At 36.1% G+C, this 25,701-nt stretch overlaps 1 protein-coding gene across 6 annotated transcripts; it reads left to right on the top strand.

Moving 5' to 3' along the window:
• The first annotated feature begins 5,650 nt into the window (after positions 1-5,650).
• Positions 5,651-25,243, top strand: LOC112514408 (zinc finger protein ZPR1-like). 6 transcript variants are annotated; one of them, XM_025120883.1, is made up of 17 exons: positions 5,651-5,719; positions 6,118-6,305; positions 7,353-7,397; positions 7,654-7,694; positions 8,089-8,170; positions 8,690-8,734; positions 10,293-10,349; positions 11,903-11,962; positions 12,055-12,182; positions 12,485-12,743; positions 12,815-12,881; positions 14,340-14,410; positions 14,550-14,639; positions 19,467-19,575; positions 22,420-22,511; positions 23,264-23,369; positions 24,916-25,243. In XM_025120883.1, the coding sequence occupies exons 2-17, from the start codon at positions 6,180-6,182 to the stop codon at positions 25,020-25,022; spliced, it is 1,485 nt and encodes a 494-aa protein (XP_024976651.1). In that variant the 5' UTR covers positions 5,651-5,719; positions 6,118-6,179; the 3' UTR covers positions 25,023-25,243. The 6 variants fall into 6 exon arrangements, with proteins under 6 accessions (XP_024976651.1, XP_024976641.1, XP_024976659.1 ...); XM_025120873.1 differs by having other exon boundaries at positions 5,663-5,719; positions 6,048-6,305; XM_025120891.1 differs by having other exon boundaries at positions 5,691-5,719; positions 6,110-6,305.
• Positions 25,244-25,701: the final 458 nt, after the last annotated feature.

The following is a 25,701-nucleotide window of genomic DNA, read 5'->3' as shown; positions in this document are numbered from 1 at the left end:
TCCTTACTATATTCAACTCGAGACATTCTACAATGGGTTAAGTCCCATGGCTAAACAAATGTTCGATACGACTGTGGGAGGAGCCTTTATAGCTAGTACCTACAATGAAAGGTATGAAATCCTTGAAAAGGTTTATGCATACAATGGACACTAGGCTGATCCACGTGGCCAACCGCAAAAGAAGACATCCAGAATTCATGATGTAGATGTATACACTGCATTAATAGCACAACTCTCTTCCATAGCCAATATGCTTAAAAACCTAACTTCTAGCCAAGAAGTGCAGCCAACTGTTACTACACTTGTTCCAGCAGTCCTCTCATTACAATGTGTCTGTTGTGAAGGGGAACATTCTTATAAACTTTATCCTCATAATTTTGAATATGTCAATTATGTTCATAATAGATCTAATCCCTATTCCAACACGTATAATGCCAGTTGGAGACAACACCTAAATTTTTCTTGGAACAGTCCAAGTTTGAATCCACCCGTTCATAAACAACAAAAATTTTCAACCTCAACAACATGCAAACAGTTCTAACTCTCAAAATCATCATCACCAAAACTTTCAAACTACTCAACCATCTTTTCAAAACAAACCACCTCCACAACCCGAATCATCATCTTCTTTGGAAGCTATGATAAAAGGATTGGTGGCTCAGTCTCAAGCTTAGCAGCAAATGATGACCCAAAGTCAATCTCTTTTTAGTCAACAAAGTGTTGCTATCAGAAATCTGGAAACTCAAGTCAGTCAACTTGTGCTCAATCAGACCAATAGAGCCCTTGGTACTTTGCCTAGTAACACAGTAGTCCCTAGAGATCTAGAAAATGAGCATGTAAAGGTAATGACTCTTAGGAGTGAGAAGGAATTAGCAGAGACCATACCAAAGGAAAGTGAACAGGTTGTTTCTAAACCTGAGACTACACATATGGTCCCTGTTACTGAAAATCCACCAAAACCAATAGAGTACCAATCATCTGAGGTCCCTGCTTTTGTTCCCCCTAAGTCAGACTATCCTCTGTTATTCCTAGAAAAGATTGCTAGGAATAAGCCAATTGAAGATGAGGTTATAGCAGATCCAAAGACCAAAGTCGTAACCCCATCTGAGCCTCAAGGAATTAAGACCAAGACTTTAGGCATTCTGGACCCATCTTGCTCAACATAGTCAAATAAAGATATCATAAAACCAGTCCCTCTTTATGTTCCTTTTCCCAAAAGGTTAAGGAATCAAAAGGAACAACTGCAAATTAAGAAATTTTTGGAAGTGTTTAAAGCATTGCATATCAACATACCTCTTGTTGAAGCAATTGAGCAAATGCTCTGTTATGCCAAGTTCCACAAAAACATCTTAAGTAAGAAAAAGAAGCTGACCGAGTATGAAACCGTAGCTCTTACTGAAGAATGTAGTGAGCTTCTAACCAACAAGATACCTCTTAAGCTTAAAGACCCGAGAAATTTCACTATTCCCTGTTCTATAGATGGAAAAGAATTGGAAAAGCTTTGTGTGATTTAGGTACTGGTATTAACCTGATGACCTTGTATTTTTTTCAACACCTTAGGCATAGGAGAGGCTAGACCCACCATTGTCACACTGCAATTAGCCAACAAAACCATTGCTTATCCAAAAGGTAAGATTGAGGATGTCTTAGTTCAAGTTGACAAATTCATATTCCCAGCTGATTTCATCATTCTAGATTTTGATGTTGATAAAGATATTCATATCATCTTAGGAAGACCATTCTTAGCCACTGGTGGAACTTTGATTGATGTCCAAAAAGGAGAACTAACTATGAGGCTACAAGACCAGAAAGTCATATTCAATGTCTTTAACTCCTTAAAGTACCCTGATTACTTGAAGGAATGCTCAGGAATAACTAAGATAGAGGCAATGTGTCATGAGGAAGGAATTAGAAAGGCCTGTAAGTTAGAGGAGGAAGAGAATGCTAAGATAGATGAAGAGGTTGTTGAAAAGTTAGATTTGAGAGAGGATGAGAGTATCCCATTTGCTGTTACTACTTTTGAGATGTTGGAAAATAGTGAGCAAAAGAATTTTACCTCGTCTATAAAATCACCACCTGACATGGAGTTGAAGAGACTCCATCTCATTTGAAATATGCTTTTCTAGAAGAAAAAGGCAAATTGCCTGTTATCATATCATCTACCCTAGACTTGCATCAAGAGAAGAAGCTTGTAGACCTGTTGAAGCTACACACAAAAGCTATAAGATGGAACATTGCTGACCTTAAAGGGATTAGTCCTTCTATTTGTCAACATAAGATCATCCTAGATGACAAGAACTTCAAGTCTATAGAGCCTCAAAGAAGATTAAACCCTGTCATGAAAGAGGTAGTGAAAAGGGAAATTTTGAAATGGTTAGATGCAAGAATAATTTTTCCAATAGCCGGTAGTTCTTGGGTTAGTCCAATCCAATATGTACCAAAGAAGGGAGGGTTTACAGTTGTCACCAATGACAAAAATGAACTCATTCCCACTAGAGTAGTATCCAGATAGAGAATATGCATAGACTATCGTAGGGTAAACAAAGCCACCCAAAAGGACCATTTTTCATTACCTTTTATTGATCAGATGTCAGATAGGTTAGCCGGAAAGGAATATTACTATTTTTTGGATGGATACTCAGGATATAATCAGAGAGCCATATCACACAAGGACCAAGAAAAGACCACTTTCACTTGTCCCTATGGTACTTCTGCTTTTAGGTAAATCCTATTTGGACTTTGCAATGCTCCTACAACTTTTCAAATATGCATGATGTCCATATTATCTGACATGCTTGATATGGGTTGAAAGCTATAATATCAGTGCAATGGTGAAGTCCGAAAGGAATACCTTCAAAATAAACGGTGAAAATAGTTGTTACTAATTGCATGTTGTAGCAATTTGTCAGCATGGTCTCATACTGTAGCATTTTGACAACATTGGTCTACTAGAAATAGTATTTACATCTCACCCTAAGTCTTACACCCTGGCTTTCTGTTATTTCCTGTTAATTTCTAGTTGTGTCAACTCTGATCAAATCAAAGTTTTCAAATTCTTCTTCTGAAATCATTTCCTTAATATTACTTTCACTGAACTTTACTACAATCCCTGTGGACGACATCCGGTACTTGTACCACTTTACTCGAAAGACGATATTGGGACTAATTGTATACTTGTTGTTGGTCCTGGTTGTAAGTCTGTGGGTGTGTGAACGCATCCTGATCAGGCGACCATCTCCATCTCTACCTCCTCTTCTACTATAACAACATCCTCCACCGCCTCCATAACCACCATCCACCATCGTCCATCGCCACCTCTACTATAGTCGACCACCTACCATTACTGTCCATTGCCACCACCACCATTCGCCACTTCCAACTCCTCTACTACAACAACCTCCTTCACCACCTAGACAACCACCCTCGACCACCGACTACCACCATCCATTGCCACCTTTACAACCACCATCAGCCATCGACCACCACCACCCATTACCACCAACACTACCACTGTTGGCCACCTCCAACTCCTCCTATACCGCAACAACCTCCTCCATGACCTCCACAACCACCATTGACCACCGACCACCACTGTCCATTGCTACCTCTACAACCACCATCGGCCATCGACCACCACCATCCATTGCCTTGATCACTATCACCGTTGGCCACCTCCAACTCCTCCTCTACTGCAACAACCTCCTCCATTAACTCCACAACCACCATCCATTGCCACCTCACCTCCCCCATAACCACCACTATCTTCACTACATCAGCCACAACTACCTCATCCACCGTTGTCAACCACCACCACCACCACAATCCACCATATTTACGTCCTCTATAACTACTATCGTCCACCAACCACCACTGCCTCTACCTCCATAACCATCGTCGGCCACCGAGTACCACCGTCCATCGCCACTACTACCGTCGGCCACCACCACCTCCACCATAACCAAAACCATCTCCACCACCACGATTGCCATCAATTATATCAAAATTTTCATTCAAATTTGCTACCATTATATATGTATGTATTCATTTTTATAAAAATTGTGTAAAAATATTTATAAATTAAATTCTTTAATAATTACTTCATTTTTGTTAATTATAACTATTATATAATATTTAAAATCATCAAATAACTTTTGAGGTAACTTGTCTAGTTTTGTCTCGTACGATATTAGATGTATCAAACAATAAACATATGCCCGTGCATGTCTACTAGGAGTGAGCAGTGGAACTGGGTACCCACTTGCGAAACCAGAATTGCCTTGAAACTACCGGTTCCGGAACGAAACCGATATGAGTGGTTCCGGTTCCTAAAATACGGAACCAATTGAGAATGATTCTAGTTCTCAATTTTTCAGAATCGTTACCCGCCGGAACCGGTTCCGGGACCAGGTACCTGGAACCGGCGGGTACCCTAAACCGGAACCGGCGCGTACCCGATATTTTTCAATTAAAAAAATAATTATTTTTCTTTTAATACTAAATTTAAATTAGGTCAAGAACTTAGAACGCTAGATTAGATTTTTGGTCCTGCCTCTACGCCTCATCGACTCATACTCTCAAGCCTGAGGCCTCTTACCGTGAGAATTTGAAACGAGATTCAGAATCATCGCAGTCTCGAGATAAAATGATTCATATTTTTTCATGTTTAATTGAATTCGTAGTATATAATCGTTAAACTTTGAACATTTAAAATTATATAGTATGTAATCGTTAAACTTTCAACATTTACTATTAGTCTATTATGGTTTGTATTCGTTAAACAATATTTGTAACCATTATTCCGTATAATTTGTATTTTTGTTTATTTATTTAGTGGTTTGACAATGTTTTATTTTTTTATTTATAAATAACAAATTTAATATTTTAGGAAGCGGGTATCCGGAACCGGTAGCGACGGTTCCGGTTCAAAAAATTCAAGAACCGCTCTAACATGTTCCGATTCCGGTTCCAATATCTCAAGAACTGCTGGTTCCGATTCAAATAGGACGGGTACTCACGTATGCTCACATCTAATGTCTACTTAGCTACCAAAGGACCGATAAATTACAAACCATTGAGCGGGTGTTTGAGATTGCTTATTTTAGCTGCTTTTTGACTTATTTTAGTCTGGTACCGGTGATAAGCTAAATGCTAATGTTTGAATGAGGAAAAATAAAACTGCTTATACCGGTGCCAAACAAGTAATAAACAGTTTTTGATAAGTTAAACCTTCTTGACTTATGAAAAACTGTTTATTACCAGTTTACCATTTTAACCCTGTTTTATTAATGTTTGTTAATTATTAATCTTATTGATATAAATTATTAATCTTATTGATATAAATTTTTGTCAAACATATTATTATAAATGATGAAAAATAAATGTTTACATGTTAAAAAATCAAATAAGTTAATAAGTACTGTCCTTTTTGGTCATTTTACATATATAAACAAAATTTTCCAAATACTAAAAAAAACTTATCAACTTATTATTTTTTGACACTGTTATAAGCTAATCCAAACACTTTTACAAACTCAGATTTGATATAAGTTAACAAGCACTATAAAAAAAAAAAAAAAAATCCCAAACACCCCCACAAAAAACCCTGATCGTAATACGTAGCATCCCTATACTGCACCGTGCGGCTCTGCCCCTTTGTTCTCCATCTCGCCTGTGCAGCAAGCTCCGGCGCCCCTTTGTCCTCCTTCCCACTGTTGTCTAGGTATGGTGAATCCCTCTTATGCAGTTATGCATCTCCTTCTCTGTGTTTGTCAATGAACAACATCAGCACAAGTCTAGCTTCCCCCCCCCCCCCCCCCCCCCCCTCTTAAACTAATGTGGTTTATGCTTGAACTCTCAAGTTGATTACACTAATATGTGTGCTCCATCTTGTAAGACATTGGGGTTTTTCTTTTTCAGAATTTCAAGAAAACATACTCTCAAGTCTCTGTTGAAACTTTATACTTTCAGTTTCTGTTATGGTGATGTTTGTTTTCCATATCATAAAGAAACTTCAATTCCTACAATAATTCTAATGATGATGTTTATAGAACAAACGAAAGGCATAAAGGGACGTCGACGAAACGAATACAGGCAAAGAATTTTATAATAGTTGTGTAGGTTAAATTGACGGAGGGTTCTTTATTCGTGCGCCGGAGTAAGAGTGCGAAGCAAATTTGCAAATGGAAGCATCCAATGACGCAGCACCGATCCTGGACGTGAGGTCGGTGGTTGAGGCCATTTCTACCGGCGATGATGATTCTCCTGTGTACCAGCTGGAAAGCCTCTGTATGCGCTGCCACGAAAACGTACTCTCTATCTCTCTCTATACACATACGCACAAATGTACCTACATATGTAATCACCTTTATTTGAGGATAAGAAGCTACAGGTTGATTTGAGCTTGAAACAGGATGTTTTGGTATCAAATTGATGTGAAATATAAGCTTTTCCAGAATAGTGATGTGTCTTTCATGTCCCAAGAAATTGCAATTTGGCACATAATTTTTCAGTTGGTAGCAACTGTTACAAACTTAATATTTTTTTCAAGTCTGTCCAGAAAAGAAAACTGATATTTAACACATATTTCAAGTATCAATATCTATAATACCTCTCATAACACAAAGCCCAGAAAACTTGTGCACCATAATTAATCTCAAATATGTATTGTTAATGGGAAACTGGTAAATTTGCAAAAGAATCTCTCTCAAAAGGATATGTTTCCAAAATAGTAAGTTTTGCATTTACTTGGGGCGAAGGGAGTGGTTTAACTTGAGCCCCTTGGGAGATGGAACCAGAAAAATTCTTTTAAAATGATCCGATTCTTATGTCTTTTTATTGTAAACTTTTGTTGAAAGTACAAGCAGAAGTTTACAAACTGAATTGCGCCAAGTGTTAATTTATGAAGGGATTGTTTAAATCTTTTATGTGAGGCTAATGAATGTGTGCTAAATTATGATTTTCTGAGATTACATTAGACTTTTACTGTCTATATTTGGTGGTTAAATTTTGGGAGTCTGGATGGATAAATTTCAATTTTCAAAGGGTTAGACCAAAATTAGTAAAAGAACTATGTTGAATTCGCCTGTGATCATGACCGGGTTGGCATGGCAATGGTTCAACCAATTGTCCATGTAACCTTGAGGTTGGCGTTATATTTTTATAAGGAAAAAATATGGGTGTATTAGTATATGATTATCCAGCAAGGAACTTGTATCAGTTTTCAAGTCAAAATTTACCCACTGCCAGTTCATATAAAAGCTCATATCGTCTCATTTTTTTATTAAGTATCCATATATGTGTATGGGTTTGTGGGTGCTCCATGACTACTTTTCTCACATCGCTCATATCAACAGGGGACAACAAGACTTCTGTTGACATTGATTCCGCACTTTAGAAAGGTATAATTAACTTTTGGTTACTATGTAGTTATTCTCCAGTTGAATTAATTTCCTTGCTGCAAGTTTAGTATGATAAAACAGCAATTGACGTAGTCTTTGTGTATTTTTCCAAACCCAACTTTGATAAAATCACGTTGAATGCTGTTTTTTCAATGTCAAACTTGCTATGGCAGATGACGAATTTTTTCCCTATCTTATACTAGAGAAAATATTTCTCTTTTTGTAGTGAGAGCTAAGTTTTTCGTTTTTAATGCAGATATTGTTGTCAGCCTTTGAATGCCCTCACTGTGGCGAGAGGTAAGTTCTTTTAGTTTTTTTAGCTTCATGTGATGCTTGTAACAATCATATATGCCATCTGTTCCTGAAAGGACGTGATTTGCTTGCTCTGATCAAAATGGATGACTTCAAAGTTTAGAACCGAGATGGAACATTGCAAAGTTCAACAACTTGTTTTATCTTAGTATTTTTTCAAATAAAATGTAGTTATTTTCTTAAAAATTGGAAGAGTCCATAGTTCCATACTAATATTCAGTTTTAAATGTATTCCGTTTGACCTCAAAGTCACTGTACTTTTTTGCAACCTTGGGGGTATAATGTTGGTGATTTCACTTTGAGTGCCTTTTAGGTGATGGCTTTGACCTAAGGTTTCGTTAATAGTTGAAAAATGTTAATTTTTTCTGTTTTTCTTTAGGAATAATGAGGTGCAGTTTGCTGGTGAGATACAGCCCCGAGGGTCTCGTTACCGTGTGGAATTTGCGTCAGGTGATCAAAAGGTTGAGGGAAGTAGAAGTGGATGCTTAGGGAATAAAACCTGTTTTGTTTCCGCTCAGAATTTGGTTATAATTTAGATGGGCCAGAAGATGAATTAGAAGTAATTATGATACTGTACCAAGTATATTTGTGATGTGCTTTTTTCATAACGATGATATTGCATGGACATAATATCTGATTTGATCAAATGCAGAGGCAGACAGTCAATGTGGGTTATGATATTAATGGCCTACCTACATGTTGTAATTTGGACATAATATAGGGAGGCTAGGGCTTATGTGTTTAGAACAATGAACGGACATCGAACTGTTATTTTGTAGCATCTTTGGAGCAAATTGTCTGATATCGTTTCAACAAAAATTCCATGCCAGCTTTTGTGATCTTGGAAAATTTCACTGAGTGTATATCTTTCTGGTTAGAGTCTGTAGACAAGGATTATTCTTTTTTTTTCTTTCACAAGTATATCTAGGAATCACATTCATTAAAACATTATATTAATGTTTTTCTTTGCCCAAATGCAGATGCTTAATCGTCAAGTCGTAAAATCTGAGACTGCCACAATCAAGGTATTCGGTTGTGTTCAGTTTACTTGCAATATGGAATACTGAATTTACCTTTTAGTCGCTCTGAATACTATTGGCCTAGATTTATTGATGGATGAGTCAGGTGATCTTGGTCATTGTAGTAATGTCTCAAATGAGATAGAATTGTCGATTGGACACTAAAAGAATTCAGTCCTTGGTTGTTTTCGTCGAAAGACTGAAAGCACCATGATGTCCATTTTATTCCATTTTGCTTTAGGCTTTTGTTTGTTTAAAACCATATTTTCTTCTATTGATTTATTTTGTGGCATGCCAATGCTATACCGTAATATGGGGCTACCTTTTGTTTAATTTCAGGGATATTTACCAAAATTCATGCTTATAGCAGAGGAAAACATTTTTTTTATTTGATATGTTATATGTTTTCCTCTTTTATGCCGGAGCATCTTGATTATTGGTTCACAATTTTTTTCCACCTAAAACATGTTGCTGATCCTCATAAGTTTCGCCAGCTGAATACTTAGGGTAGAATTTCATGTTAAAGAAGTGGAACATCAGCTAGTATGTTTGACTTCCTGATTTGCTGGTTTTAAAGTAATTCACTTCAATAACAACTAGGATGACAATGGGAAAAGTAGGCAGCAAAGGAAATGAGGAACAAGTCTATATTTGTTATTGGTAGACACACTACCATCTCTTCGTATGCCAAACTAACATATGGACTCGCTTGCTCATGTTAACTCACATGTAGACACTGTAACATCAGTTTCTTTCTCTCTTGCAGACACATAGAAAAATATCTTCTCTAAATAGCTTAGGTTTTTTACATTTTGGTGTTCTTAATTCATTATAACTACATCACACAGATCAGAAAAATCATCATTTTCCAACTCCATTTAGCTTGGACCATTTCCGTTGTGTACGAGTCATTTATGATGTTAGCAAACCATTCTTAACTACACTTTTTATATCATGTACCTATGGTCTTCTATGATTGTAGTGATGGGAAAGGTTAAAATTTTGGATAAATTTTCAGTTTCCTTACGTTATGCACTGCTTCCACTAGCACTGAAAGCATCAGGAATAGGTTCACCGAGTAACTGTGTGAACGGGTTCCTTTGGAAGTAGAATTATATGATTATTGGAGAGACTTTCATTTTGAGTGGTAGTTACGTTTCAGGAAACCGATTGCATGTAAACCCCAGGTTTGTTGGAGGTTATGTACTGGTTATATATTTTAAAAGACAATTGCCCCATTGGCTATCTTATGTTTTTGGGATGCATCTTTAGACCAAGAAGTATATGCTTTAATATCCTAAAATATGATCATGTGTTGAGTCAACTTACAATTCTCTGAAACTAGTTTATCCAAATATATGTGTGACACATTGATTTCTTGCACTCCCAGTTGAATGTATTTTACATTTGTTTAGACTATGTCTAAAGTTCATGTTACGAGGATGTTGCAGTCCCTCTTCCCTGTAAGATTGATTTAGATTAATGATGAAAGTATGTTGAATGTTGTAGTTATGCTTTTTCAAGAATGTTGAAATCAATTGGCTTCTTTTTTATATGCGTGTAGATTCCTCAACTGGACTTTGAGATTCCTCCAGAGGCACAACGTGGATCTTTATCTACTGTACGCATTCTATCTCATGCTCACTTGAGTTCTTTGCATTTCTTGCAAGTGTGCTGTTGCATTATTCTTTCTTGGTGACATTTACATAATCCTTGGCAAATTGGAATTCATGCATCTTATCTCTGTTACATGGGAGAATTTGGGGTTGCCTTGAGTTTGTATTTTGCAAGGACTTATCTTGATACAGTAACATATATCTGTATAGCTTTTCAGTTCTCTAGTTTCCTGATAGCAAATAATGAATAAGCCTCCTATTTCTATGTTATGTTTCTATTGGCTTAGTTAAATGTTGCATATACCTTCTTGACAAGTTGAATCCTACTGTATTCTACAAATATCAAGATGATGTTTCATGTATAGAATGGGATCATACTTTTTTTACCATAATTTGCATAGTTTTCTTACTGCTTACTTGAGTGTTGATTCCTGTGTATTCCTATTAAATATGTGACTAAAGGAACATCTCATGTTTGTGTTTGATATATGGAGAGAAAACTAAAATTTTAACTTCCCTAAACTCTAGCATGTGCATGATTCCCTCAGATTTTGTTTAATTTTGCTTTACCTTTCTGTTGAAGGAGATTTCCTATTATTTTATCACCTCATATGGCTTTTGCTTCATGCTTTTCTTTATTTCATATTCAACTTGAGCTCACATGTTTTTTTCGCATTCTAGTATTTGGGATTGTGGTGTATTTTAGGCCTTATGTTTATGAGATTCACTTTCACTGAGATATCTTTGAAGGTTGCTAGGGCTTGGTCTTTTGTGAAATCTGTTGAACCCTCATGTTGTCTCCACTCGGATGTAACCTAAATATTTGAGCTGATTAAATTATTGTGTTTTAATTTGTTGTCCATTTTTCTTCCTCACCTTTCTCTATAAAATAGACATTGATATCGAAGTGTATTAGTTCTCACTTTGTAATAATGAGATAACAATCTCCATTAATAGCCACTTTTTGTTGTCTGATCTGTTTTGAAAAGATGCTGTCATGCCCATATTGACACACTTCCAACCATTTTCTTAATGCAAATGCTTGAACTTAATATCTGGGAAGGGATTGGTTGCAGCTTGTTTAGAGCATGCTTTGACTTTGTCATTGAACCAAACTTCAGTCGTGAAGCAATCTTGAGCGGAGCTTGTTTGTGTTTGATCTATCGTGTATTGCCATAAGATGGCATACCTACTGTTCCACAGATAATAAGCATGCATCGGTCAATGGAAAAAATACATTTTGTATTGAGAGATAACCATATTGATCTTTAAATATAGCTTTTCATTTTTTGCTGCTATCCGTGGAATATTTTTATAAAGGATTCAGGGATAATATTTTTCTTCTCAGCACTTGTCTTTTTTATCTATGAGCATGAAAAGCCTGCTCACATTCAGCTTGCTAACTTGTCTAGTTAGCCTGAGCTGATTTTCTAGTGAGCGTGTCCTATTCAGTTATGCACTGTATTCTTTGGCTGAGCAGTCATCAGTAGAATATATATTGGTGAGAATAGTTTTTGTATCCTGGAGCATACTGACACGTCTAGGTTATCTGCCTCAGGTGGAAGGGATATTACTAAGAGCTTCTGAAGAATTGCAAATCCTTCAAGAAGAGAGAAAGGTACTTATTCATTTGGCACTGCAACCTTCCATGATATCCTCTTCTAGTTGTCCTTTCCTGTGGCCTGACTTTCACATGCTGCCATCTTTCAGAAAGTGGATCCTCAAACTGCGGAGGCAATAGACCAGTTTATACTAAAATTAAAAGAGTGTGCCATAGGAAATTTGTCTTTTACTTTCATCCTTGATGATCCTGCTGGTAACAGTTTTGTAGAGAATCCGTAAGTTACTCTTTCATGTAAAGATATATTATGATGTTCTGCTGAAAATGCACTCATGATTTTTTTTCTTTGGTTTGTGAAAGCTATGACAGCTCTTTGCAATTCTCCTAATAATACTTTGTCCATCTCTGTACTAAACATTTTAGCATCCTATATTCTATTATATCTTAGAGGCATATGGTGGTTGGGTTAGGGGGAATCATTCATGATACTTTCATTTACATTGCAGTTTGTTAGATGGTTGAAATAATTTCTTCTATTTATTAAAATTTTCTACTAAAAGCAGTACATTTTGGCAACAGTTTTGCCCCATCTCCAGATCCATCATTAAGTATTGAGTTCTATGACCGAACTCGTGAGCAACAAGGATTGCTAGGATATGTTGCTGATCCAACACAATCAGCAGAAGTTGGCAATGAAGCATTATCAAATAATTTTCCATCTCAAGCAACTGTTGAACCACATGGGTCAGTTGGAGCAGTGGCTGGCCGTCGAGCAATAGCCCAAGGAAATAGTGCAGAACTCGCTGAAGCTCTGTTTCGATATACGGCACCAGAAGAGGTAAGTTAACCATCAAGAAGTCACTGAGATAAATCAAGAATATGTTTAATCTTTTAAGTTTCTGTTGACAGGTGATGACTTTCCCATCAACATGTGGTGCTTGTGCTGTAAGCTGTGAAACTCGCATGTTCCTCACCAGTATCCTCTTTTCTTGCCTTCAACAAGATAAAATATGTTTGGTTTGTTTCTTGAAGAACAAACAAAGATCTAATAAAATTAGTATAAGATATAAGTGGTATTAATTACTATTTCGCAGATAGAAATATTTAACATCTAATCTTCAACTTCTACCAAGTACTTTCCCTTTCGTTTCACTTTCTTTGAGAAAGCCTGTTTTTAGTTTGGCTATTAAATTCAATTTATTTGAAAGAAACTTCTTGTGTCTGATTCCTTCGGTTATCTTTCCATGCTTAACAATGACCCTTTTTGTATGAAATCATTTTTTTACTGATACCAACATCTTAAGCCTTACTGTTAACTTCTACCAAGTACTTTCCACCTTTTTGTTGCCTGCTTCTAGAAAGAAAGTCTTTAGTTGGGCTCAATTCAATTTGCATGAAAGAAACTACTTTTAGCTGCTTGGAGACAACACATTAGGGTAGCGGATTTTGGGTAGAGTCTGTTATTAGGACAGCTTCTAGGATTAGGTAGCCCAGGGCTTGTGGATAGGAGTTTCTCTTTGTATGTCTGTTTCTTGTGCATTGTACTCTCTGTATGTACTATTTTATATGTTTCTCGCTCTCTTGTCCTGTACTTTCCATGGCCTTTTGTGCACCTTTTACTTTTATGCCATTTTCCAATGTTGGATAAGCTTTTCTAACTTTTCCTTGTATTCTGTTTGTTCCGGTAACTATTTTTGGTCCCTTCGTAACCTTCTAAAAATATGTTTAAGCCGCGGATCTTCATGGAATCCTACCCCTAGGGGTAGAGGCATGGTCTGCCTACATCATACCCTCCTCAGACCCTACCTCCAGGGATATATGGTTTGGTTAAGCTGTTTGTAGCTGATTCCTTTGTTTCCCTTTCCATCCTCACTGATGCCCCTTTTTCTAGTCTAAGCATCATGCCCAAGTCTGTATAACAATTTTACGAGGGAACTAGGTAAAATGGTTCATGATGGGAATGATGAGGTTTTGGCATTAGAGCAGAAGGATGTTATTGTTTGTATTGTAAATGGTTTTGATATTATGTGGCTTGATCCTCTTGTCTTCATACCTTTTACAAAGATATATGTGCATGCATGGAATATTGCTTTGTTGGATGTATTGCTTTGTCCTCCTTGTTGTGCTTTTCTTGGATGTTGACATCATTGTTGACCTAAATCCAGCGACCATTTGTTAACTCGCAGGAAAAGTTTTATTTGTCTCATGGGAGATGGTTGTTTCATGAGCTGAAGATGTTTTATTTCTTTTTTTGGTCCCTTCCTAAACCTTAAAATACCTTTACATGTGAAGTCTCAGGAGTGCTTCATGAGGATTGAAGACGGGGAGCTTACTGATTTAACGCGTTAGGTCGAATTTGTTTTTAAGGGGGCTATGTTGTTACTCTTTATATGCATGTTTCTTTCAGATATTGGTTTAACTTGACTTCAATTAGAAATCCCTTACTTTCAAGAAGTAATCGTCATGGCATCTACATGTGATGCTTGTGGCTATCGTAATTCTGAGGTTTGTAGGCATTCTATTTTATTTTTCTCTGTCTTACCTTTCTTTTTCCACTTTAGTGTGGGAGTTTGTACATGGAATTTTAAAGTTATTCTTTATGATATCCTTTAGATATTCTCACAGTATATCCCATTTCCTGCAGTTGAAGTCTGGCGGTGCTATTCCTGCCAAGGGAAAGAAAATTTCTGTTACTGTGAAAAACTTAGGTGACTTGAGCCGTGATGTGATAAAGGTATGTTCCCTCTAAATTGATATGTGGACTGCCATTAAATTTGCCTTGTTTTCCAAAACGTGGCCTCAATGCAATTTATGCTGCTTATTGCAAGGAGTGATTTTGTAATTCGATCTTCTTTCTCTTCTCTTTATAATCTGCTGGGTGATGCATATTGCTAGTTGCATGATGTAGCAACACCTAGTGTTATTTTTGTTTTTATAAAACTTGGATTTAAAGGAGCCTCAATTAGAAAAATGGCAAATGCATTTTCTTTGCTTTACTCTCCGCAAGCTCAAACAGTTGTTTATTTTTGGATATTTAGCCCATTCTCCAAAGTGATTTCTAGTTCATGATTTTATGTGTGACAATACTTCAAATAACTGTGTTTCTGGGTTTGTAACACAAAATGATATAATTTATTATTATACCATGCCTTTTTGGACGTTTGATCATTGATGTAGATGGATCTCTTAGTTTTTTAGTGGTTTTCTTATGTAGGTGTCATTCTATTGTGTTGATATGTTAGGGCTTTCGATTAATTTTCTGCCGTGTTTTTCTTATATCATTGAATATAGCTTTTTTTCTTTATCTATTGTTCTCATACAACAATTATTTAATCTTCTATTAATATAGGGTAAATGATCACTCTCCAATAAAAATAATTTATAAATAAAATCTTGGACTGGCATTTGCAAATTGGTGCTTATGTTGAAACTCGGTTCCATTTATCATTCACTCTCCTGTTCTCTCACTCTATACTCGATATTTATTATCAGGAGTACCCAAAGTATCTCTGCTTAACTATTCTAGATTATTATTTAGGAATGGCCAAATGGGCTTAGGCCTCTAGATTGGTGCAAGACAAAACTCAATTCCATTTATTAGTCAAAACACTTTATAAGGATAAAGTAAAAGTAATCCTACTCTTGACTTCAAAACCTTAATGTAATGGATTGCGATATAGATGCAGTCTTAATGTCATGTACCTAAGAGCATCTTATTCCACATAGTGTCCAAAATATTTTATGCGTATGGTTTTCTCACAACTTATCCACTTGGCCCATTGTCTCTTAAGTGTCTTTGTTGGTTACTCTTGTATTGCAAAAGGCTATAGATGCTCTGGAGGTATTACACTTCAATGATTAGTTTTAGACTTTTGGTGAGTCACTTCTTTATTTTTTTTACAGTCAATAGTATTACCACCTCTATTTTGGATGTATATTGTCCTTGCTGGTGCTATTCGATCTTGACGTCTCCCTTAGTTAGATTTGAAGATCATCTTATCAAGGACGATCACGAGGTTTGTATGGATTAACTGTCGTGTTTTATGGTAGATGGTGAGGCCTTCTATAGCTGATGAAGAATCTCTGAGTTATGAAAACTAACCAAATTTAGAAAATTTTCTGAGGATGGCACAACCATCATTATTGTTCATTGAGTTTGGGGAGTTAAAAGCTGCACCTTAAATACCTTGTGTGCATATGATTAACGCAATAATGGCATGCTCTCTAGAGTAGAAGTGAAGTTAAAGCAAAATTTAGGCCTTTAAAGTATAACCTCAATATGAAGTAAACACAAGTGAAACATAGCTCACTCAGGGAATTCATTAGTTAACTAGAACATAACTAAGTAACTACAACTACATTCCAACAAAACCTAAACTATAGGAAAACATAACTACCAAAGTTATAAGATTTAAACAAATAGACTAGAGGAACCATGAAAAATCAGACAACTTTGGATTTTCAACCCACAACAGATAAAGTGATAAACCACCTCTAGGTGTAGCTGAACTCCTCTGGAGATGCTAAGTCCTCATAGGTCTTGAGTGGAACGTGATTGGATGAGTAATGGATGCAATGAAAAGAAACCACACAATTACTTCAAGCTCTTAGATTTGAATACTAGTTGTAGGGAAAGGAAATAATTGAAGATTAATTGATGCTTAGCCATTTTATAGCTTAAATTGACCCTTGGATAACCTTCTGATGCCTCATCTCTTGTATCCACGTGGCATTAGGAACCTTCAAATGCATAAGGTTGAGTCATCTTGATTTTTTGCAAATTTCTCTGCGAGCATACACACCATCTTCTAAAATAGAAATGAAATACTTAGCAGTGCTGGTGTGTAAAATTGGTTTGGTGGCACATAGGTGGAAGAGTGAAATAAATGAGTGTATATAAGTTGGCCCGTTTTCTTATTAAATTTCAATTATGGGAAATGGTGGGGGCTCCACAAGGGTGCAACAAACCCTTATGAGTGCGACTGTGGGCGGGGGCACAATGTGGTGCTCAGATGGCATACTTTGCACTTCAAACACATGCATCATCAAGGGCCATTTCGGGCCGCAAAATTCATTTTCAGGCTATAAAGGGTGTTGTTAAATTTACACAACCCCAAAAGGCTATGGTAATCGAATAACCATGCAAGTATAGATGTCTCCTCAATACCGTCTTAAAACAAGCAATAAAATGGTAATAACCAAGTATCGCATTCCACAGGAATAGGTTTCTTAAGTTGCAAGATCTCATGGTGAAAAGCTAATTTCAGATGGTGAAGTCGAAGAAATTGGTTTTTTGTAAGTTCAAAACTGATGAAAGTAATAACAAGTAAAATAAAAGCATTGGTGCAAAATCCAGTTGGATTTTCGTCTTAAATTGCCAGAGGACCTTGCTATAGCATGACTCAATGGGATGCTGCAGTAATAGTTCTCTTTTCCCACCATTGTTTCTAACGACTCTCTTTTGAAATTAGGCACTCACCGGCAATGTCCTCAATGTATCTATGATGAACACAAATCCGAGCATGGCTAAATCTTACCTTTATTCCCATATAGAGTTAACTGCATCAGTTGCTGAAGCCTGTCGGCGTCGCAACATTTCTATAACTCTCTAAACCTTTGTATTTACGGTGGCAACATTGAACTCAACTCATTTGGTCAAAATAACGAATTGTCAACTTGTCAAAGATTGCCCAAATGAAACATTAAAGTTTATAGTGACTAGTGGAATAAATAGCTCTTATGAAAGCAATTATCCACTAGCACATTAGCCTACTCTTCCAACCTTCCCCTCACACCTAAGCTAGGTATTTAGCTCATCATTGCTTGAAATGAAATACAAGACATAAATGCAAAGATTGAATGTAAAGACATTTAAAGTAAATAACAAGAATTAAGATGGTTGTTGTAGCAACAGCGAAGAGTACCAAAAGATTCAAATTAATTTGATTCAAACTTTAAAAGGTAATAGTAACTAAACTAAATAGCTCTTTGAGCTATTATCTCATGATAATTAAAGATGAAGTAGTCCCCTATTTATACAAAGAGGAGAGCAATTAACAACAAAAATAAGTACTAGTCACATAACCTATTATCCAAGGGTTTACACCACCAGGAATCTAATTAAATTACTACTAGAGATGCCCTATCAACTCAAGTTTTCGTACCAACTCCATCAATATTCGCTTGTATCATCTTGAATTCAACTTTTCTTCATCATGGAGTGGATAGGATCATTGAAAGTAAATCCTTAAAAAAGATTATGAAGTTTTAGTCATCTTCTGCTGCTTCATCCCTCCACAGTACTCAGTTTGATGCCGCAGCAGTTTCAATATTCAGCCCAAAACTCACCAAAATAGATTATTTCCACTTTCAAGCTCCAAACAAGAAAGATATAAAATCGTAACAAAAAAGACTCGAATCATCCATTTAAGGGTGTAAAACACAAGAGAAAAGTGGGGTACATAATGTTATAGAACGGACAAAGATCATACTCATCAAAGGGCCATGGAACCAAACAGTCATGACGGTTCAGTTTGTATGCTGTTTGGAAGCACCTGTTCGAGTGTTCGGCAACAGTCATGACTCCTTGTGAAGGGGTGTCACAACCTTATGATGGTTTGTACCTGGGCATCTTGATCAATATGCGACGCTTCGCCAATGTTCCTTAGCGATGGTTACCTAGGCTGTTTGTGCCTGTTCAAACAGACGTGAGGGTCTGGACCGTCGCCTTTGTTGCCACATGTAAAAAATCTGTTTAATGGCGATGTTTAAGGAACTGTCACTAAAGGCCTATATATATATATCTCATTTATTCAACACAAAATCAATAAATCTCTTGCACCAGATTGCCATAACTTGTGTTGCTATTGTAGCACACCTTTTGGTTTCTTGTAATCCTTGATTACTCACTAGTTCACTGGAACTATCAACATCTTAAAGACATTTTTGTTAAGGCTTCAAGGAAGGTGAAAATTGATATTATTTGTAGAAAGTTGGGCATGAGACGCATATATACTCTAAATCTGAGAAGTGTTGCTGTATTAGGACTTTCCATTATGTCTACATTATTTTCTGCTATCTAGGTTTTTTTATGTAGTTTTCCGTTGTTTAGAAGATCTCTTAGTCCACTCTATTCATGTAAGGCTTTTATTAATGATAAAATCTCACTTGAAAATCTAAGGAAAGAAAGATTGTATGGAGTGATTAAGGTTGCCCCAAGTGCAATGAGTTCTCCATGTAGCTTTTTCTGTGTACTTGTAAGTGACTACTAATTGATCGCTCCTGTTTGCTAAAATTAATTTGATTATTGCTCTCAAGACATGTTCTTGACATCTTGTTATACATATTATCTGCTGTTTCTTTTCATATCATTGCCTTCCCTCTTGTTCTTTTTTCATAAGTTGTTCCTTTTCTTGTTTGAAATTAGTTATACAATGCAAATTGTAGAATGAAGCTGTAACCAGCTTATTTTGATATATTTTCAGTTAAAGTTATTCAATACTTGGGACTGGTGAGAACCTTCCAGCTGTTCATAAGTTCTAAAATTTTATTTTTGTATCAGTCGGATACTGCCAGTGTAGTAATTCCAGAAATTGATTTGGAGCTAACCAGTGGTACGTTGGGAGGAAGCGTGACAACCGTTGAAGGTTTAATTACAAAGATAAGTGAAGGTAATTATTTTCTTGAGTTTAGTTTCTTAACTTGGTATATTGTTCGTTCGAGCAGAGAAGGATATCTGGATATTGCCTAGCAAAAAATTTCCATGTGCGGAAGGTCTTAATGGGCTTTGGAACTCTGCAATTTTGTAGTCACTAGAAGAAGTTGGGTTAATGATATGATTTTTGCACCAAGTTTACGAAAAAAGGAAGATGGAAACATTATTATAAGCATGCTCACAGCTATTTAGTTGGTATGAGTAGCTTTGATAGAATATTAAAGGAAAGGTATTGCCTAAGTTAAACTGGTGCTTAATGAATATAGAACTGGAATCCATTATAAAGACGATAAATATTAAACAAGTATGACTCAAAATGAACATGGTCACTTCTTAGTTCTTACAATATACAAAGTATCAAAGGTGTATAAGTCGGTTGTGCATGAAGGAACTACACGCAGGGCAAAGTGGGTTCTTCATTGTGAACAATTATACACAGAAATTAATTTGACAAATATTATTGGAAGTAAAATATACACCTTGAGTAGAAGGGCACTAGGTTGGCACAAATCCCTGTTGGTATTGGGCTTTAGCGGTACCTTTAGCCGGTGTAGGAGTTGGCAAAGCTACCCTAGCCAAGACTGAATTGAGAATTGTTTCCTATGGCCGAGTCCCAGTGGTTAAAACAAGACTTGAGGAGTTTATTAGATTTATGCTCAAACTATATTAATGGAACATCAACAGAAATGAAAGAAAAAGTGTTCATGGGACTGCAAGTTCATGGTAAATAGTACTTATACATGAGAGATGATGTGACAAGCTAACTAACTCTGTCTAGTCTTCACCACTAACCACTTGACTGAATAACAACCAATTGCCTGATAGAAAAACTACAATTTAGACCATGAGCAATCATATTATACACATGTTGTGATCACTAGGGCTGTAAGTGAGAATTGAAAAATTCTCGGTTTCTCAAGCCGTGTGAGCAATGCATGAGTTGAACTATATTTTACTACCCCACCCCCCCTCCTTGCCCGTGCTCCCACGAGTTGGCAATATGCAAGGATTATATGTTCAACTTGTAAAGACGGTCGACTCTGAAGAGGTTTGCTTAACTCCTTTGTAATGATGTCAACAAGTTGAGACTTGGGAGGCACAAAAGATGGAAGAATTTGCCTTTCTTGACCTATTCTTTACAAAGTGGCAATCAAGTCCAACATGGCGTGATGAACTATGTTGGAAGCTGAGGCGCTATCACAAAAAACCGGTCAATGGAGAGGGGACCAAGAAACACCCCATATTTCAAATTCACCAATATATGTTAATGACTTTTCAAAAGATAAAAAATAGAAAACTTTAACCCAGCATCATTTTTGAATGCTGTGGAAAATAAAAAAATTTACAGATCATCATGAGTTTACGATTAAATTTAGTTTGATCTTAAATGCTAAGGGTTCCTTGTATGCACTTCAACTCTGAATGTCGTGATCATTAGATCCTTACCTTTTCTCTACTGCCAAATACTACACATATGGATGTAGTAGATCAGGGTGTTATTACCCGCTCCAAAAAGTTATGTGATGCTTGCCTTGCTTATAAGACAAAAATTTGATAGCACTGGCTCATGTGCAATTGCGAACTCCAAGAGCGCGGCTCTTGATTCCATGAACCAAAGCCGAAACCCCCATGCACTCTTTGATATCCGCCCACACCTCCCCAATATGGCCGTTGACATCACCTACTTTATACCTCCCACCAAAATTCTTTATCCGTATGCTTGGTGAAGAGTAAATGATCTGCATGACACTAGTTGAAGCATCAACCAACCAGAAAAGAAGTTTATTGAACCATCGTCTATTTGTAGTCATGGAAATTGGGTACCCAGGGGAAACCCAATTGCAGGTAAACATGGACTGGGTAAATTTTCATGGTGAATTCACCCAATTTATATAGGGTATGAGATGGTGTGCCCCTTATCTATTACTGAGGGTATTGGATATCTTGGGTGCCCAATGATTAGATACAAGTTCCAAAACCCTCAAAACCACTATACCAAAAACTAAGTCTAAAATCAAAAGCAGATACATTTATATTGTTTCAAATACATGTGCCGGTGAGGATTCATTTTAATGAAGGTGATGTTGCCCAGCATGTTCATGATACCACATGAGATATATACTAAAATCCCATTAATGGAGTTGGAAGGAAATGGGAGACTTCATTGCACTGCAAGTTGATGAAGTGAAGTTATAATTAGTACAAGAGAGATGATGTGACAGTTAACTCTGTCTGCTGACCTCTTACTAAATAACAGCTAACTGCCTAAAATAAAGATTACATTTCAGACCCTAAACTATCTTACTATTACAAATTTTTTGAGCACGAGGCTTTGTAAGTTAGAATTGAACTATATGTCTCGTTAGAGATCATTTCACTGTATCACATATTCAGATTGATTTAATACCTAAAAGTTGATGTCAGTTAATTGATTTATATGGTTAAATAACAGCTCACAATCATTTCAGTCGGCAAATACCCTTTGTAGATTACTCGAGGTTTGACTGCTTACTATTGCTCTACCCCAAGACATTATAGGGGCCTTGTATAAGGAACTATTTCAAACAAGATACGTAGAAGGTTTCTTGGCATTTTGTGAGATCAATAAGCATTCTATTCTATCTAAAATTTGGAGGTAACAAAATATCAACCTTATCTAATTGTTAAACTCCAATAAATTATCAAGATTTAATCCAATTATAAACATAATGTTTTGGCTTTTGTTCTTCCTACCCCCATTTTTTCATATGTTGCTGGTGCCTGGTATCTTTATATTTTCAAATTGGTTTGTGTATTGCAGCTCTCGAGAGAGTACATGGGTTCACTTTTGGAGATAGTTTGGAGGAAAGCAGAAAAAGCAAGTGGCAAGACTTCAGAGCTAGGCTTACTAAGGTGTCTATTCAAATGGTTGTATAATCAGTTGCACAGATATACATATACATACATATATTATCATACTTTTGAAAAATTGTTGATTTCTTTGGTTTGGGTACATGATGTTTTTAGGTTATCATTATACAAACTAATCGTCACATCATATGCCTACTAACTACTTGCACTATTACTATTCTGCTGCATAATCAATCATCCATGTGCGTCAAAAAAGGTGGATATCAGTATTTCAGTTCATATGGTTATGCGGGACTGAGACTTACAAGTGCATTAAGAAGCTTATAAGAGAGTGTTTAGCCTTTGAAACACAATGTCTACGTGATCCGTGTGTATGCACGTGGTTATAAAATTAGACTTTTTTTTTTTTTTATAATTTTGCCCTCCCTTTATAAGTAACATTGTTCTTTTTGATAAGTTGGTTCATGAACATCCCAAAAAAGGAAGTAGGACAACCATTAGAGAATGGAGGGAGTAATACTTTAGATGGTTGTTCCTGAGTTTGAATGTCAGACTTAAAATTTGCCCATTGAACATGGCAAGCCAATGTGAAATTTTTTAAGAACTTGGTATTTGCTCACTTTTGGATAGGGTTTCTGTGGGGGGAGTATTTAAAAAAGTTATATATGCTTATCTTTCACGTCATTTCATTTGGAAGATAAACACTCTTGTCTACTTAAGTTTGTAATCATACAAATATTTTGATAGAAATTGTGCCTTTCAGTGGACTTTAAGTTGATCTTTATGTTCTCCAGCTTTTGAGTCTCGAAGAACCCTGGACCTTGATTATGGATGATGCCCTGGCAAACTCTTTTGTTGCTCCGGCTTGTGATGATATTAAAGATGACCATCAGTTAACAAGTAAGTCTACTTCCGAATAAAACTTGTAACTTATTCTGGATTTACCATGGTTCTAAAAGGCGAGCTATATAAGGCGTGTCATGTGCCATGGCGCACAAGTTCTTTTGAAAATGTCGTTTGACTTCTTATTTTTTTATTAAAAGCTTGCTTTATTTTTTACTTTTTACGTTGTTATTAACCTTCAATATAACACTTACTGTAAACTCTATATATAGACGCATAATCATTTACGAACCCAATAAATCTTACAAATGTACAAACCAATTTTCATGTGTTGTTTCACATTTGAATATGCATTGTTTATACAGTGTTGTTTCACTTATGAAGCGATCAGGACTGTTTTGTGTGCGGAAAAAGTAGTCCTAAACATTTGACATATGAAACAATACGGTTTAACACTGCATTTCACGCATGTTATTTCATATATGAAACAACACATGAAAACTGGTTGTTAAGTATGTACGAATTACTGGGTTTGTAAAAGAAGGGGACTATATATATATATTTAAGGTAAGGCTCAAATGAGAATGGCAAAAAATGTAGAATAAACGATTCATATGTGAATCATTGGTAAAAGAAACATAAATTTACATGTGCATTCGGTGATTCGTTTAAGGGTTAATGTAAGCAAATATGGATTCAAAGGCTCTTTCGGGTTTACTGGTATTTCACATATGAATAATTTATTCTTACTCTCTCAACCTTTTGCAGTTCTCATTTGAATCTTCCCTTTTCCCGTCTATATATATATATATATATATATAGAGAGAGAGAGAGAGAGAGAGAGAGAGAGAGAAAGAGAGGGAGGGAGTTTCAAATACGAACCATGTCATTGTTACAAACCAATCTCGTCCGCCCGTGTATATGATCAATGATGTGGATTAAATCAATTCCTAAATTTACTCTAACTGCATTTTTAATTAATTTGATAACCGCCTCTAAATTTTAAAATCAAGGGCCAAGATTTGGTTTGTAAGGTTTGTAAAGATGACATGGTTTGTATTTGAAACACTCTATACACACACACACACACACACACACACGTATTCTCACACTATTTAGAACCTTGGGATTTGCAAATCACCAATGTTCACCCGTACTGTTTTTTATATGTGCTTTGCTTGCATTTTATGCTGTGTTTCGAATTTGGGAAGAAAAGAAAAGTGAAGGAAAGAAATGAAAATTTTTATTTGTGTTTTTGAGAAAGAAGTGACGAAGGAAAGATGTAACTTTTACAAATATACCCTTATCATTTGTACATCTGTTTGTAATTGATGGGTATACTCTTTTAATCATTTTGAGAGGAAAGTTTTAAAAGGAAAATCAACATTAATTTCCTTCCCTTTTCCTCCTAACAAAAACTGGAGAACACAGAGGAGACATAAAGCAAAGTGGTATAGTTGAAGGTGAAATGTCCATTTATTCTTATTTTCTCTTAAACCTGTTTTTATTCACCTTGCCTGCACTACATTTGAAGAGAAAAATAGCAAACATCCTTTGGTAAAAAAATTGTTTGTATTTAGACTTGGATTGATGTTTTATGCAGTTGAGGAATATGAGAGGAGTTGGGAACAGAATGAGGAATTGGGTCTGAATGATATGGACACATCTGCAGCTGATGCTGCTTACGACTCGATAGACGCTTCATCATGATATGTCTCCCCGTCTTTATCGAACCCAAAGCATTTTTGTTATTATCTCGTGTAGTGTTTAAAAGTGGACTTAGAAGATGAAAGAACGTATTTGACCAAAAGATATTGATGCAGTTTTGATGGAAGGAACATTTGCTATTGGTTTTTATTTGATATCTGTTTCGACTAATAATTTGTTTTCATCATTTGATTCAGTTTACAGATAACTCTGTCTTCAAGTGCACACAACATTTCAATCGACAATGCACGGGATTTCCTTGTTTCGCAATGTCTTAATCATCTCATCCGTAATCTTCATTTGTTTCTCAACATCTCCAAATGATGCTATTGACGTCTCTGGCTTAATATCGTGATCATGAGTTGAGTTGATCGGGTTGAAGGCATTTGAACAACTCAATACAATGCTTGCAGGTTGAAAAATCACAATCCAACCTAAACAAAAGTGCAACCTAACCCAACCCAACTCAAATCGTAAGGATTGGATGAGTTGATTTTTTGTTACATCAAAATATTCTCTTAACATTAAATAAGTTGGCTCATAATTTCTTTTTTAGTATCAACCATTTAGTACAGTTTATCAAAACTTCTTAAATCTTACAGTATAGGGCATTCAACTAATTTTTATTGGAAAACTATAGAAACTACTATCAATCAATAGAGAGGGGTTAGATTGCAAACTA

The sequence above is a fragment of the Cynara cardunculus genome (assembly GCF_001531365.2).
Source record: "Cynara cardunculus var. scolymus isolate 2C chromosome LG 1, CcrdV1, whole genome shotgun sequence".
Taxonomy (NCBI): domain Eukaryota; kingdom Viridiplantae; phylum Streptophyta; class Magnoliopsida; order Asterales; family Asteraceae; genus Cynara; species Cynara cardunculus.
The sequence above is the reverse complement of the archived record's forward strand: the minus strand, read 5'-3'. Positions and strand labels throughout refer to the sequence as shown.